Raw genomic sequence first — 17,500 nt, 5'->3', positions numbered from 1 at the left:
TTAGATTAGGTTAGGTGAGGTGAGGTTATGTTAGGTTAGGTTAGGTTCATTTCATGAATTGGGTTTGCCCATTTCATGAAATGGGCAATTTCACAAACGGGGTGTAACATATATATATATATATATATATATATATATATATATATATATATATATATATATATATATATATATATATATATATATATATATATATATATATATATACTATCACTGAACAGGAGCGAAACACTGTTTGCTTTATAAGTTAGTGTAGTTAGTGTATTTCAAACTAACAGTCTCCCAACCACAGTTCCACCGCGAGGGGTGTGTGGCCGTGCCTGGCTTCCTCACAGAAGAAGAGGCAGACTCCCTCCGCTTTGCTTGCCGCCGTCTCGTGGACCAGATGGACCCTGCACAACACTCCCCGACTATTTTTTCCACCACTAACCACCAGCAGGTATGCACATTATTACCAAGTGTAAGCAGATTCCGTCAATTACCTTGACTTTGCCCATAAAAATCGTTCCTTTAAGCAACTTTTACCATCCAAGTAAAACTTACTCCATAGTGTAGAAATTTCTTTCAAGTATTGACTTTTACAGATGAAGGAGCATTAATTTGAATAGAATATAGCAATGGCAGGTTGTGTCTGTCAGTTAATGTTCAATATTTATAAGTGATTGCAAACTATTTCTGAGCATTATTAAGAGTGACGTATGATGTATGTCGTTAATTTGGCGGATATAAGAGTAAATATAGCGACGCTGTCCCTGCCAGGCTAACATGACGTTTGTTAGTTGAAGATGTGTGTAGAGGACGGCAGCCGGTACAGTAGTGAAAAAAATTAGAGGACCAATCTATGATACTGAAGATGTTTTTAGGATTTTTCCTCATGATACAATATTGGTTAAGTAATAAATGAGATAATTTGTAATGCATTATCTCCTGTTCATTCACCTACCACCAAAATTCCTCTTTCAACTTGTCTGTCGCCTGTGCGCTGGGTGGACCAGTCTCGCAACAAGTATTTCCTCAACAGTGGAGACAAAGTCCGTTTCTTCTTCGAGGAGGAAGCTCTCGACAAGGATGGCGGCCTTAAGGTGAGGTGGGGTTAGCTCAAAATTGTTATTTCACACACACACACACACACACACACACACACACACACACACACACACACACACACACACACACCGCGTAGTGTAGTGGTTAGCACGCTCGACTCACAATCGAGAGGCCCGGGTTCGAGTCCCGGTAAGCGGCGAGGCCAATGGGCAAGCCTCTTAATGTGTGGCCCTTGTTTACCTAGCAGTAAATAGGTACGGGATGTAACTCGAGGGGTTGTGGCCTCGCTTTCCCGGTGTGTGGAGTGTGTTGTGGTCTCAGTCCTACCCGAAGATGAGCTCTGAGCTCCCTCCGTAATGGGAAAGACTGGCTGGGTGACCAGTAGACGACCGAGGTGAATTACACACACACACACACACACACACACACACACACACACACACACACACACACACACACACACACACACACACACACACACACACACCTTTGTTCACCTGTGTACTACATATTAGTTTCACCCAAACCTACATGGTTGGAAAGAGTCAGTACCTTCAGTCACCTTTTCTTCTCTCCTACAGGTGGACAAACACGTGTCACTCAACAAGGTGGGCCACGCACTGCATTGGCTGGTGCCAGAGTTTCGCAGCGTTTCATTCTCAGAGAAAGTAAAGACCACGGCCCGGCGACTGGGGTTCGTGTCCCCAGCTGTTGTCCAGTCCATGTACATTTTCAAGCAACCAGGCATAGGGGGAGAAGGTAAGGGAATCGTTATGTGCTGTACGCTGATAAAACAACTATCCATCTATGAGTCAAGCTTAGATTCTTCCTTAGAGGTGATGTCCTTTTTTGACAGCAGGAATAGAAACAGGCAGATGGTAGTATGGATTATCGAGAGAGAGAGAGAGAGAGAGAGAGAGAGAGAGAGAGAGAGAGAGAGAGAGAGAGAGAGAGAGAGAGAGAGGTGGATGCGAAGATAATTGAACTGTTCCTAATTAACAATAATCATAACCCGATCCGCACGGCAGTCACCCCTCACAAGGACTGCACATTCCTGTCCACTGAACCCCAGAGCTGCACAGGGTTCTGGTTCGCCCTGGAAGATGTCACTCTGGAGAATGGCTGTCTGTGGTACGTTCCTGGCTCGCAACACAGGCCTACCAGCCGCAGGTGGGTGTGACGAAAAGGGTAAAGTAGATTAACCCCTTCAGTACCTGAGTTTTGAGTGTGATCAGACTATTTTATTGACATGAGGAAGGATCAGTGGAGGTCAGAATATTAATGGCTACAGTCTTCACTATTTAAATCCTCCACATAAGTTCCTCAAGCTGTTTTAAAATCATCAGATAGTAACCAGAATTAATACGGAAACGCGTCATGGTACTGAAGGGGTTAATTTGCATTCATTGGAAAGGCGTACTCAGCGTGGGGCATCACCATAGAAGTGTTCTCGTGCTATCATATTGAACAAATGAGATTCCGTTCAATTGTTCTCGAGATGGATAGATTGAGGTATGTAAAGAGGACAGGCAATGATTACTTTAGTAACGTAGTATATACATATGTGAACCATTTTTATTTACAAGGTTCAGGTGTGGTTGATCCCTGGCTGCCAATCATTCCTGTTTATCTCTATCTTTCATCTAACCACTACAGAGTTTAATACTTAATGTTTTGTTATTGTATTTGTTACGTTTAACCACTTCAGTACCATGCTGCGTTTTCATATTAATTCTGGTTACTATTTTGCGATTTAAACGGCTTCAGAAACTTACATGGGGATTAAAACAGTAAAGACTCAGACCATTAATCTTCTGACCCCCATAGACCCTTCCGAAGAGCATATAAAACAGTCTGATTATACCAAAAAACCATGGTAAAAATGCATCTCAGTATTGAAGGGGTTAATGTTGCTCCCAGCGGCTTGAGGTTATTTCTGCTTATGAATACCAGGAACTGCAAAACAATTACTTTACCATCACAAACAGTCATATTCAGATTTACGTTATTACTAGCAGAGCCTTTCACAAATAGTCATATTCAGATTTACGTTATTACTAGCAGAGCCTGTCTTTATATGAGGAGAAACAAGGAGCAGATAACAACCCGTTTCAACAGTAGCACAGAGTTGAGGTTCCTATTCTAAAACCCTTCCACGACACACCTTTACTGTTTCAAAAGCTTCTCGTTAAAGGGTGTTTTAATGGTTGTAGTGACAAATTAACGTGATTTCTGCATTATCAACTCCTTCAGTACTGAGATGCTTTTTTGCTACGAGTTTTGGGTATCATTAGACGATTTTAGATACATTAGGAAGGGTCTATGGAGGTGAGAAAGTTAAGTGTTTCTGAATAAGATTCCGAGACACTCACTGGTAGCCAAGAAGTCATTATTCAACATTTAATTTCATCCACTTCCCCTTCTTCTTTTGCTTTGAGAGACACACATTAGATTGTCCCAGGGTAGGCAAAGCTACCGTAAGGCCAGTATCGTTCATTGTCTCAGAACTCCTTCCACAATCTTATTAAATTATCATCCTATTCATGAGTTAGTGTAGAGTCGGTGGACGAGTAGGTGGGGTGTGGACTGCTGCCTCCCCTTTCCCTACCCCACCTCTCCCCCAATGCGTTTCAGTCGATGTGACATGCGCATAGCTCAGAGAGAGTACTGGATGCCGTCTGCTCACACCTCACTCCTCACTTACCTTAGTCCTCAAGCATATGTCCTGGAGGATGGATGTGGTTTCCGGTTAGAGGATTCAGTCAAGTAACTTTTATACGTATACTTTGCTTGAGTCCTCCCAGCCAGCTAAGAAAAATTGGGCAATAGAAAAATTGAAGAACAGGCTGGAACTTCATACTGTTGATATGTATAGTCCCACTTCTTCCGTTTATGTTGACGGCCGAGACTGACGGCCATATTGTGTCCAGAGAGAGTGGGCCCATGTCTTCATAGGGCACTGTGTAACGAATTATAATAAGGTTGGAGCCAGAGGACTATATCTGTGCGCTGCAGCTGTGTAGTGGCAGGTGTATTCTTCCTGGTTCCAGCAAGATTTGGGTAATGGAGATTGTATACGCCACTGTCTGTTCAACTGCGGTGATGTAATATTCAATTGGCGTGGGTAGCCAGTCTGTCGTTTTCGTGAGGGCGGTAGTGTATAGAACAGTAGTCCTCATAAATTTAATGCAATAGTTTTCCTCATAGAAAGTAGTTAACTATCCCTTCCCAGCGAGGAGTGGTGTGTGGAGGTGTCAACATTCCTTCCCTGTTGGTGGGTTAAGCAGGACGGCGACCTCATTCTGTTAGATTTGTGCTTTTCCAACACGAGTCACTTTAGTGGTGACTCAGAGGCTGACCAAGGATTGTGACAGCCATGAAGGGGACAGAACCTGGGTTACGACCATTTCGTTGAAGGTTTAAAGAGATTAGAAGCATCTTCAAGCGCATATTTGATCCCCGAACTAGACTATTGAGATGACGGTCTGGGGAAACCTAGCCCAGTTGAGGCAGCTAGTCAAAAGGGGCAGTGTTTGTGTGTGTGTGTGTGTGTGTGTGTGTATTCATAGTATATATATATATATATATATATATATATATATATATATATATATATATATATATATATATATATATATATATATATATATATATATATATATATATATATATATATATATATATATATATATATATATATATATATGTAGATAGATTCGTCCGCACCGATGAAGAGAGTGGTGACCTGACCTGCTTCACCGCACCGCCTGATCCCGATGACCCTTCCAAATACGTCCCCGTGCCCGTCAAGAAAGGTTTCTTTTTCTATTTTGGTTTGAATAATATTAATCATTACCATTGTTGTCATTGTTAGTAATGATGCTGTCAGTGCTTTAGATTCAGCCTAGCCAATTAATCAGTTGGACGGTTTTGTCATGTAGTTTAACATTCAACTTTTAGATCTATTAAAATTTCAAAGCCTATTTGTATATACCAGTATTGTTTTTTTTTTCTTTTTTCTTATTTAAGAATACTGCTCTGATTGGATTAAAGTACTCGACAGTATCATAGCAAGGAAATGTACCCTCGCCTTTACTAGTAAATTGACATCTTAATAGTTATATATACTGTATATGTATATACTATATATATATATATATATATATATATATATATATATATATATATATATATATATATATATATATATATATGTATGTATGTATGTATATATATATATATATATATATATATATATATATATATATATATATATATATATATATATATATATATATATATATATATATATATATATATATATATATATATATATATATATATATATATATATATATATATATATATATATATATATATATATATATATATATATATATATATATATATATATATATATATATATATATATATATATATATATATATATATATATATATATATATATATATATATATATATATATATATATATATATATATATATATATATATATATATATATATATATATATATATATATATATATATATATATATATATATATATATATATATATATATATATATATATATATATATATATATATATATATATATATACATATATATATATATATATACACATATACACACACACACACATACACACACACACACACACACACACATACATACATACACACACATATATATATATATATACATATATATATATATATATATATATATATATATATATATATATATATATATATATATATATATATATATATATATATATATATATATATATATATATATATATATATATATATATATATATATATATATATATATATATATATATATATATATATATATATATATATATATATATATATATATATATATATATATATATATATATATATATATATATATATATATATATATATATATATATATATATATATATATATATATATATATATATATATATATATATATATATATATATATATATATATATATATATATATATATATATATATATATATATATATATATATATATATATATATATATATATATATATATATATATATATATATATATATATATATATATATATATATATATATATATATATATATATATATATATATATATATATATATATATATATATATATATATATATATATATATATATATATATATATATATATATATATATATATATATATATATATATATATATATCAGGTATAGAACAATGGTAACTAACGGGGGACTTTGTCTTGTATACTGTATAGTACAAACCTTACTTTCCTTTGTACGTACATGGCGGTTTAAACTCTCATCTTCAGTGAAACAGGTCAGCATAAGTAGTGGTTTGTTCCCAAATGACTTTTCTGATGCATTACCAGACGCAGCCATTTATATCCTGATGCATTACCAGACGCCGCCATTTATCTACCTTTCCTCTCCTCTGCACTCAGGTACCTTAGTGTTGATTGACGGCCAAGTGGACCATAAGAGTGAAAAGAACACTTCCCCACACTCACGCCACATATACACCTTCCACGTAATCGAGCGCCACAACACAGTGTGGGACGCCCGCAATTGGCTGCAGCCCACGCCGGAGATGCCTTTCACGGGGCTCTTCGAAAATCAGCCTTCAGACGTCTGACCTCCGGGGACAATCACAGCCTTTATCGGCGTACTTCTTTATGCATACTTGATTCACAGCTTGCTCAGTCTGCTGTTAAAGGGGGAGAAAGAACTGCAACATTGTACAAAGAAGACTAATAAGACTATCATTACCACTTGAAAATAGTCTTTAAAGTAATGAAACTTCTAACATGGTTAATATTTGCTACAATATTAATTCTGCTAACAAAAATATAACATTTATGATTGCAATAAAAGGCTATTTTTGATGTGATTTTCATTGGAACTGTGCAATAAATATCGCAATGTATGAAGATTCATCTCAAGCACCACAGAAATGCCACCACAAGCAGACCTATCAACATATATTGAAAGTTTTTCATAAAGTAACACAAAGCATTAATTTTCTTACTAAGGGCCCGTTTTCTGAAACACTAGTTTTTCATCACCACTACTTTTAAAAACTACAGAATTGATTAGACGAATTCTTAATAATATTTCCTTTACTATCAGTGCAGAAATCTTGTCATTGTATCACTAGAGCCATAAGTAGATTCTTCAAACTTCATGTCAAACCTTTTGACAGTAGTGGAATGGCGGCGGAGAGAGTTTCAGACCATGGAGGTCACAGCGAAGTAAAGACGTGGCTGTCTTGAAGCACCTTGCCACGTGGTCCTTGCGGGAGCCGTATAGTACGTACATGTTCTGGGTACACACCTGTCGGAGGTCACTTACCGTTTCGTGCACACCATGTAGAGGTCTTTGTTTATGAGTTCAGATATATTATGAACTCCGCCGTATCACGCACATCAGCAGCATCTGGAAGAAAGCCACGCGATATTACCTGTATTACTATTCATTACTTCAAGTTTGCCATTTCATTCCACCTAATACACTAGTCAAAGGGAAGGGTAGCAAGGACTCGAGCACCGCACTGGGGAAGACAAAAGCTCTTTTTGAATGTTGCTTCAGCCCAGATCTGTATGTTCATATAATGTACAGTATGGAGAATGAGGATAATAAGAATGAGAAGAAATGTATCGGATATGATACATATCATGTAAGAAGGAAAAAGAATGAAAATGAAAAAAAAGGAACAGGTCAAAAAAGGATGAGGAAAAGATTAGAGAGGAAAGCAAAACCACACACAAAAGAAGCAAGTAACACTCGGAGCATAAACTGATTCATCGCTCCATTATTCACATTTTAAGTTTTTTTTTTTTTTCTTTACGTTACGTCCTATAGTGCCTGTAGGTCTGCTTGAAGCGTATGTATGGGAAGCGCTGTTCAGTTTTCACCCATTAGTGACGCAGGCAATTTTATCTATAGTGGTACCCATATTAGGGCCCATATCACCACCCAGGCGCATCTATTAGTGTAACCACCTAGAACCTGTGTATCATGGTGACAAATGGCAGTTTCAAGGCGGTACATAATGGGATTCGAACCTACACGTGGACGTCTGCCCGATCCCACGCTCACCACCTTATCCACTACAATTCCCCCTCTCCCCTACACACTCAGGCTGCATTGCGGAATATTTATATACTAAAAGAGGTAGGAATAGATAGTTTCTCCAGAGCAGTAGATGAATGGAATAGACTCAGTAACCAGCCTATTAGGGGAGAGAATTTAGAATTTTGTTTCGTTTTATTTATACCATGTGGGCTTTTCACGGGAATTTATGGGCTAAAGGAGGTACTATTTGGGGTGCCTCCTATCTCAAAGCCCACCCGCTAGGAAACCATTGCCTCGAGTGAGGAAGCTCAACCTACACTCGGACAGTGAGCAGGATTCGAACTCGTGCGCTTGGAGACCCCTCAGACCCCAAAGCACGCATGATTCCACTGTAGCACGGCGGCTTTATCCCCTTCGTTACCAAGACGCGTCATCATATTCATTCTGCTTACAATTTGACGACTTTAAAAAGCTTCAGAAACACATGTAGGGATTAAAATAGTGAAGACTGTGGCCATTAATCTTCTGATTTCCATAGACCCTTCCTAATGTAAATAAAATAATCTAATCACACCCCCAAAATTCATGTTAAAAATGTGTCAAAGTGCTGAAGGGGTTAAAGGAAGATCGGACAAATTTATGAATGAGGATGGTAGATGTAGGCAGGTTTCTTATACAGATTGTTACGTGCAGTGCTTTACATTCACTTGTCTAAGCTTCACAGCCATACAATGATACTGACCATATGAATAACTTAACTATTATCTCACGGTAATTGATACGTGACGACTTGCTAACAGGTTTCTTATTTTGCGAAAAATTTTGAAATAGCAACTATTTTCTTTATTTCTCTAGTACACCTAGCATCTTGTGTTATCTCACCCGTTATCTCACTTTCTAAATATTTGAAATGCTCTGCATGTATCATATCTCCCTTTCCAATTCTGATATTACGTTGATTTCTATCTGGCCTGATAGATAAAACATTTACTTCTGTTTTATTTGTGTTGATCTCCAATTTTTTTCTTTCTCCTTCTCTGATATGATCTACAATTTCTTGAAACTTGAGCTTGGAGTCTGTCATTAACACGGCATCGTCTGCATATTGTTGTTATTGATTGTTGATTCTCTTACTCCTTCCATGTCCGATATCTCAGTAAATAGGATCTCATTATATGCAGAGAAAAGATTCGAGGACACGACACATATCTCTCCATCTACTTTCAGAGCCGCTGTTTGCCACAAGTACACATTCTTGTTTTTTTATTATTTTTATGTGATCTTTAATTCACAGCCAGTTGTTTTACATGATTTAACTGATCATGTTTTACTCTGTCGAACATCTCGAGATCTACAAAACATAAATATGTATCCTTCTGCATTTCATTGATCTTTTATCATGTATAACAAATTACTTCAGTTTATTCATTCACATTCAATTAAGATTACACGTGCGTGTGTGTGTGTGTGTGTGTGTGTGTGTGTGTGTGTGTGTGTGTGTGTGTGTGTTTGTTTGTTAGTGTGTGTGTGTGTGTGTGTGTGTGTGTGTGTGTCTGTGTGTGTGTGTGTGTGTGTGTCTGTGTGTGTGTGTGTGTGTGTAATGTTTAAATAAGAATATAACCAAATCAGCGGAAATTCCAATCAAAACAAAATTATATATATATATATATATATATATATATATATATATATATATATATATATATATATATATGTGTGTGTGTGTGTGTGTGTATACACATATAATTATTGTACGTACCCTGGGGAACAAGTGCTGCCGTGCCGGAGCTGTCAGCCATATAATTTAAGAACCAGGGGATGAGCTCCTCACTCCTCTCAATACCACGCAACACTACTCCGCGCGGCGCTCACTCAGACAGCAGCAACACAGCCAGGAAGAAAGGGAGACTTTCTCAAGAAAGGCTGACTGAGACCTCCACCATGACAGCAGTGTGCAGGCTCGCGGTGTTCCTAGCGGCGGTGGCGTTACCTTGTGGCTTAGCGGAAAGTGAACAAGTAAGTTCGATGGAGCCAACACAAGATTTCATTATTCTTTTCATTTGTTAATTATATTTTCTATAATGGATATATATTTTTTTCTTATTTGTTAATTTATGGCAAACACTTCATTCTATCTCTTGTGTCATCTTACTTTCAACTCGCCTTACTGTTGGCTGGCAGGCGGCACCTTCCTGCTTCAAGCTTGGTGGTAGTTGTGTGGCGACAACAGATCGGTGTTCCCTACAGCTGAAACACACCCACGACTGTCCTGATGGCTGGTGCTGCCTCGAGAGTAAGTGATGCTGCATTGAGTTATTAGTGCCTCATAGTCATACGCCATGCTTTATTCCCCTTTATCAAATCAAACAGCTGACTGCTGCACGAGTTATGCTTTATATCATCATTTTTAACTTTTTTCCGAGGTTTCTTTTTCGACATCAGCAACAACTGCAGTGCTGTCAGTGAACCTTTTTATAATTGCAGTTTTCTTGCCTTTGGTCGGTGTCCACTTGTACATAAAAAGAAAACAATTTGGATGACTCTTTTACACTTTCCTTTAAGAGTGTCACCTCTGGGCCACTTAACATTTGTCTTGGCAACAAGTTTTTCCTAGTTTTACACATGACTTTCACTCTCATTGGCAAGTCTTCTTTATGACATATTGGACCAAACCTTGGCGCCGTTAACGTGACCTCTTGACACCCACAACCTGTCTGACGTGATGTGATGACAATGCTGGATGATAAATGTGGTGACTCTATTGTCTTTCATAGGAATGGAAGGAACAAATGTTCTTCTGAGGACCGCAAGAGAGTCGCCTGAGGAGCTGCTCAAGAGAGGACAATGTAAGTACTACATTTATATTCTATCTTTAGTTTTTCTTTCTTTTTTTTATTTATACCATGTGGGCTTTTTCACGGGAATTGATGGGCTAAAGGGGATACTTTTGGGGGTACCTCTTATCTCAAAGCCCACCCGCTAGGAAACCGTGAGGAACCCCTACCTACACTCGGACTGTGGACACGATTCGAACACGTATGCTTGAAGACCCCTCGGACCCCAAAGAACGCATGGTTTCACTGTACCACGGCGGCTATTCGGTTATAGATATACTTTTTTTCTTTCTTTCAGTACTTGTATTCAATAACCTCATGACTTTGGGCATTTCATATCCCTGATTATCACTTTAGTATTATATTATACTATTGAATTTATTTTTTGCCTCCATGCATTGTTTTCTTAGAGGTCGGAGCTTGTTATATATCCTGCATCCTTTTTTTTTTTATCACGAACCTACCAAAGCTTCATTGTTTATTGTGTGCCTGTTTCTCTACCTACGATAAGTCATTTACATTTCATATCATTAAACTACATCCTTCCGTTTGTCGTGTTCAAATCTGATTACAAGGTTGTGCCATCCGAATCAGACACCATCAATCTACTCTACCTGCAAATTTACTAACATTACTTCCATTTCCGCTATCCGAGTCATTAATATGTTTAAAGTGGCATAAAAATGGCATAAAAACTGATGCGTGTATGCTGCTGCACACCTCTTATCATTTGACTCTACTCGAACTTGTAGAGCCGTTTAGCCAAGACTCCATACAGTCTCATATCTTTCCATCAATCCTGTGTGCCCTAATCTTTCTCAGGAGCCTCCGATCTGACATGTTGTCAAATTCCAAGTATTGGATTTCACATCTACCTCCTTGATCTGCTATTTTGTAAACGTTAATGTAAAAACTCAAGTAGGTATATTTCGCCTGGCCCTGGTGACTTCTTTTTTTTTTTTTCACTATCTTCTGTTCTACTATCTCCTTGATTATGGAAATATCTATCAGCCTTTCATTTTCTTATGCTCTAAAAATCTCACCAACCAACATTCTGCATGTTATTCTAAGCAAGGATTAGCAAATATTCATTCGGCCCGACATACTCTTCCATCAGCATATCTCCCGTTCTACCACCCCTCCAATCCATGCGGCCTTTAAATGTTCCCACCTGTTCCTGCCCTTCACCCTCACACCTCCCTCACCCTATTTTCCCTTATCTTTGCCCTAGACCATATCTTCACTCTCCTCCTCCGTTGTCCGTCAACTCCTGGGGGAACTTTTTTAGCCGCTCAAAATCTGTTCTCTTTGTCAAGTATTACAAGTGTTTTTATTTTTTTTTTTCTTCTTAAATTTCACAATAGTTGCTGTTATCTAGCCAACCTCGATAACAGCACACTGTGAACCAGTGTGACTGCTTCCTCTCCCTCTTCCCCTTGTTAGAATTAAATCTTGAATGTTATTCACTCTTGTGGATTCCAAGATCACTTGTTTAAAAAGAAATTATCCTGAATTACTTTAGGAAGTTCCTCTGCTTCACTGCCTGCTACCATTGTAATGCAATCGAGATCCCCTTAGCATACACAACTGATTTACCTGCCTACTCATTTCATGTCCTACCACAGTGATGTGTTAACTCCCTTTGTAATAATCGGTGGCCTCTACATTAATTCTAGTACTGCTGATTGTGAATCTTCCTTGATATCAATCCATATTTGTTTCCACAGCTGTTAAATAGCTGTCTTCTGATGTGTATTGCTAGTTGCTAGTGTTGTTTCACTCTTTTACCATCATGTGTGTGTGTGTGTGTGTGTGTGTGTGTGTGTGTGTGTGTGTGTGTGTGTGTGTGTTTGCGTTTCAGTGTACAAGTCTTATCGATGTTTTTCTTCTCAGCGGGTTGTCCCCAAAAGTCCAAGTGCACAAAGAAAGATGGAAAGTGCAAAAAAAAGTGTTCCAAGAAGGAGGACAACGTTCCTGAACTTTGTGGAAAGAAATGTCACTGCTGTGTCTCAAAAAAATCAAAAGGTAGGTGGTGAATAGCAAAGACTGGTTATCCATAATTTCAGACGTTTGTATTCAGATGGAAAGACTGTCATGAGAAACTTGTGTCTCTGTTCATAAGTAATCAATGAGTAATCTGCAAGACAAATGTTACCAAATTTTGAACAAATCTTAAAACATTCACCAAAGAGGGCAAGTAGTGAAACTGAATTACGATTAAAAAAATGGAATATTAATCCAAGAAGAATGTGAGCCATATGCTGATTGGCCAAGTGAAATGCAGTGATGTGGCACTGGATAGAACGCTGAGCTAGAAATTTAGTGATTTGCAAAATTGGTAATAAAATTCTTTGAAACACTCGGCAAATGTTCTGGTGCAAGTAAAGCACAAGAAAATTTTTTAGAGTGATCGCTTACTTACTAAACTGAAATATTTATCATTATTTTAATTGAAATACATTACCAATTCCAAAACTTGTAAGACCGAGTTTTCCTTATTAACAATCATATGACATTTGGAAATGTGTTGTTGCCCAGGGAGAGTAAAACACTGGTTTAATAAAACAACAATTGAATTGTTAAATGTCAATGCCTCACATACAGTCTATAGTGACAAATTATATGTATTTTGTTTATTAATTTTGATATTTATTATTCCTGACCCAAATTTTCTGGCAATAAATACAATGCAGGTATTAAAAAGACAATAAAAAAATATGAAAAAGACCGAAATGGTGGCAAAAGTTTGTGCTTTCTGTTCTAGCCAGAGTCTTGTCCCAGCCAGTCTTGTCTGATGAAGGAATGGAGGATTGTAGCACAGGATATTTTCATTGTATCTGAATCTGTCTGACTTGTCTGACACTTTTTTTTCTAATCTACAGAATGCAAAATGAAGACAAAATGTATTAAAGCGCATGGCATATGTAAGAAACGGTGTTCCCATGGAGAGGACGAAGTCTTGAATGGTTGCTCTGGCAAAGGCTGCAAATGTTGCACTGTTGCAGATGTTGCAGAAGCAGGTAATTAAATGGGTTTGTCCTTCTTTTTCTTTTATTCTTAGTATTTTCTATGAATATTTCCTTGACTCTCTTTAACACGGCAGACAATAGTATTCATAGTTAATAGACCATTTGAAATTAATGTTTACACTTTTCACGTGTTAGTATTCGTTTTGAAAATCAAATTGAATAGTAGCTTGTACCTGGTGGAGGAGACAACAAACACCTGCCAAAAAAGATATTTACTCCCTCTAATAGTGCTTGACCAGGAAATGCTGTAAACTTCTCATTGTAGCCAGCCATGACCTAACTGACCGTTTGCCTTGGTGCCTCACAACGTCTGCTTCCTTTTTTCCAACTATCTGTGACTTGAACTCATCAGAGAGGGATATTTCAAGACATATTCATCTAAATCTTTTAGTTACTTCTTATGACTCTGTTCGGATACTGGCACCTCAGTAGGCATCTTTTTTAACTGCAATTTTTGTTGCCCTTGCCTGGTTGCCTCTTATTGCATAAAAAAAAAAAAAAAATCGAAATAACTGACTATATCGGTTTTCTCATCCTCAGTGCTTCTCTCGAACGGCTGATGGAAAATTTTCATAGAATTGCTCTAAATATTAAATATTTCAAAGACTGCTTAGTTTTCTTACTGTGAGTGTGTGTGTGTGTGTGTGTGTGTGTGTGTGTGTGTGTGTGTGTGTGTGTTTGTCTATTTATATATATATATATATATATATATATATATATATATATATATATATATATATATATATATATATATATATATATATATATATATATATATATATATATATATATATATATATATATATATATATATATATATATATATATATATATATATATATATATATATATATATATATATATATATATATATATATATATATATATATATATATATATATATATATATATAATATTTCACTGTTAAAATTTCTTGTATGACAGACTCCCAAACAGTAACAACCCTCCATGGTTGTATGTTGCCTGAAGTAATCTTCGAGTTATATTTATTAGTTGTTTATTCGTTTTACACATTACTGGACTGTTGGTTTACATAATCTTGATCTTTGCTTTGTTTTAGTTTACAAATGTCATAATTGTTTTCATAATTACAAAGCTCCTTATTGTTTTCATAATCAAATTTCATAAATATCATATTGATTGTATATCATTGTCAGTTCTTTTAGATTTTTTTTACTAATTAAAGGCGTTCGCTATGCTCTGAAAAAAATCTAACAGATAGCAAATTGATTATTACACTCAAAATATAGTCAACTAAAAAAAAAAACGTCAGTTGTGTTATCGCGCCAACTACTAAAACGCTAGCAATATTTTTAGGTACGATTATCAAACAGAGAGCAAGAAAGATGACAAAACCAGCTCAGCACTATGCACGTTGTATTGGATCTGGTATACGATATCATCTTGGGATGCATATACATCCTTTTCCCCTCAATATGACCTAACTTTATCAATTTGATTAAGTTATACACGCAAAATATCAGTGTATTAATTCTGGTAAATATTAACCCCTTCAGTCCCTTGCAGCGTTTCCTTATTCATTCTGGTGGCTATTGGTGATTTTCTACAGCTTTAAAAACTTATGTGGGGGATTAAAATATTGAAGACTGTGGCCATTAATCTTCTGACTTCCATAGACCCTTCCTAATGACAAGTAAAATCATCTAATCACACACAAAACTCAAGGTAAAAAAGCTTTCCAGTACTGAAGGGGTTAGAGACACAACCATGTGCTACCAAAATCTTACCGGGATACTTATGAAAATTGTCTTCCCAGATTTCGTGGATATTGATAGCATAAACAATACATTTAAAAGCCGTGGATCACTGGCAACTATTAAGCTTCCGCGATGGATGTTTTCAGTTATGGTATCAAAATAAAACTAGCTATGTAAGTCTTCATTGTCTAACACATAAAAGCTGTAGCGTTCTCTCACTATGCAGCATTATTATGTTGCAGTTTGAGGGATTTCTTTTTTTTTTTCACAGACAATGTAAAGCATAAGCCGTTGTATTCACACTTACACACACACTTCCCCCACCAGTATTCTAATGTTTTATTTCGTTTGATTGTATTTTTAGTATTTTTCGTTATTTTTAATTTCATTGTTTTTAATTGCTGTTAGTTATTTTTTTATAAACTATATGGTTTTAATTAACAAATTGTAGTGGCGCCATATGACCTTCGCTGTTGCGGCGCCTAATCTTAAATCCATCCATCCACCCACCAGGTTGTAACGATATGGATGAATGCATGAAGGCAGGAGGCTCGGTCAAGCTCAGGTGCAACCACAAAGAGCAAGAAGTGGCTGGCGGATGTTCTCACAAATTCTGCTGCTGTGCTCCAAAAGACGGTGAGTATTGTGTTGATTTTTGTACCACATAAAAATTGATTAATTTATAAGTAGGTAAATTTTGTAGTTACCTACATATTCCCTCCCAAACCTAGAATGATCCTTATACAGGTCAACTGATCTATGAATCTATGAATCCACTCAAACATAGTACCTGTGTGTGTGTGTGTGTGTGTGTGTGTGTGTGTGTGTGTGTGTGTGTGTGTGTTCGCGCGCGTGTGCGTGTGTGTATGTGTGTGTGTGTGTGTGTGTGTGTGTGTGTGTGTGTGTGTGTGTGAAGAATATATCACTATTGTTTCTCTTTGTCTCTCTTCACACAGTCTGTCAAGTACTGTCGGGTTGTCTGGCTGGTCGCGGCGTCTGCAAAACAACATGTAATGTTTGGGAGCAAGATGTGGGAGCAGGAAGTGGCTGTGGTTTGAGTTGCAAGTGTTGCGTCCCTGTGGAACACGGTATGTGTGTGTGTGTGTGTGTGTGTGTGTGTGTGTGTGTATGAATATATATATATATATATATATATATATATATATATATATATATATATGTGTGTGTGTGTGTGTGTGTGTGTGTGTGTGTGTGTGTGTGTGTGTGTGTGTATATATATGTGTATATATATATATATATATATATATATATATATATATATATATATATATATATATATATATATATATATATATATATATATATACATATATATATACATACATATATATATATATATATATATATATATATATATATATATATATATATATATATATATATATATATATATATATATATATATATATATATATATATATATATATATATATATATATATATATATATATATATATATATATATATATATATATATATATATATATATATATATATATATATATATATATATATATATATATATATATATATATATATATATATATATATATATATATATATATATATATATATATATATATATATATATATATATATATATATATATATATATATATATATATATATATATATATATATATATATATATATATATATATATATATATATATATATATATATATATATATATATATAG

The 17,500-nt window shown here is 35.6% G+C and overlaps 2 protein-coding genes across 3 annotated transcripts in view; both read left to right on the top strand.

The window, feature by feature from the left end:
- The window catches only part of LOC123506527 (phytanoyl-CoA dioxygenase domain-containing protein 1-like), a 12,765-nt gene extending 5,776 nt beyond the window's left edge, over positions 1–6,989 (top strand). For both annotated transcript variants that reach the window (XM_045258679.1, XM_045258680.1), the window contains exons 3-8: positions 293–439; positions 996–1,082; positions 1,629–1,806; positions 2,076–2,217; positions 4,762–4,862; positions 6,549–6,989. In XM_045258679.1, the coding sequence (XP_045114614.1) occupies positions 293–439; positions 996–1,082; positions 1,629–1,806; positions 2,076–2,217; positions 4,762–4,862; positions 6,549–6,739 (846 nt within the window). In that variant the 3' untranslated portion in view covers positions 6,740–6,989. The remainder of the gene's footprint in view (positions 1–292; positions 440–995; positions 1,083–1,628; positions 1,807–2,075; positions 2,218–4,761; positions 4,863–6,548) is intronic.
- A 2,983-nt stretch (positions 6,990–9,972) lies between these two features.
- The window catches only part of LOC123506655 (keratin-associated protein 5-1-like), a 9,222-nt gene continuing 1,694 nt past the window's right edge, over positions 9,973–17,500 (top strand). The window contains exons 1-7 of the mRNA XM_045258902.1: positions 9,973–10,194; positions 10,360–10,471; positions 10,953–11,024; positions 12,906–13,037; positions 13,895–14,032; positions 16,294–16,416; positions 16,737–16,868. Coding sequence (XP_045114837.1) covers positions 9,997–10,194; positions 10,360–10,471; positions 10,953–11,024; positions 12,906–13,037; positions 13,895–14,032; positions 16,294–16,416; positions 16,737–16,868 — 907 coding nt within the window. The 5' untranslated portion in view covers positions 9,973–9,996. The remainder of the gene's footprint in view (positions 10,195–10,359; positions 10,472–10,952; positions 11,025–12,905; positions 13,038–13,894; positions 14,033–16,293; positions 16,417–16,736; positions 16,869–17,500) is intronic.

The sequence above is a fragment of the Portunus trituberculatus genome, chromosome 20 (genome assembly GCF_017591435.1).
Source record: "Portunus trituberculatus isolate SZX2019 chromosome 20, ASM1759143v1, whole genome shotgun sequence".
Taxonomy (NCBI): domain Eukaryota; kingdom Metazoa; phylum Arthropoda; class Malacostraca; order Decapoda; family Portunidae; genus Portunus; species Portunus trituberculatus.
The sequence above is the reverse complement of the archived record's forward strand: the minus strand, read 5'-3'. Positions and strand labels throughout refer to the sequence as shown.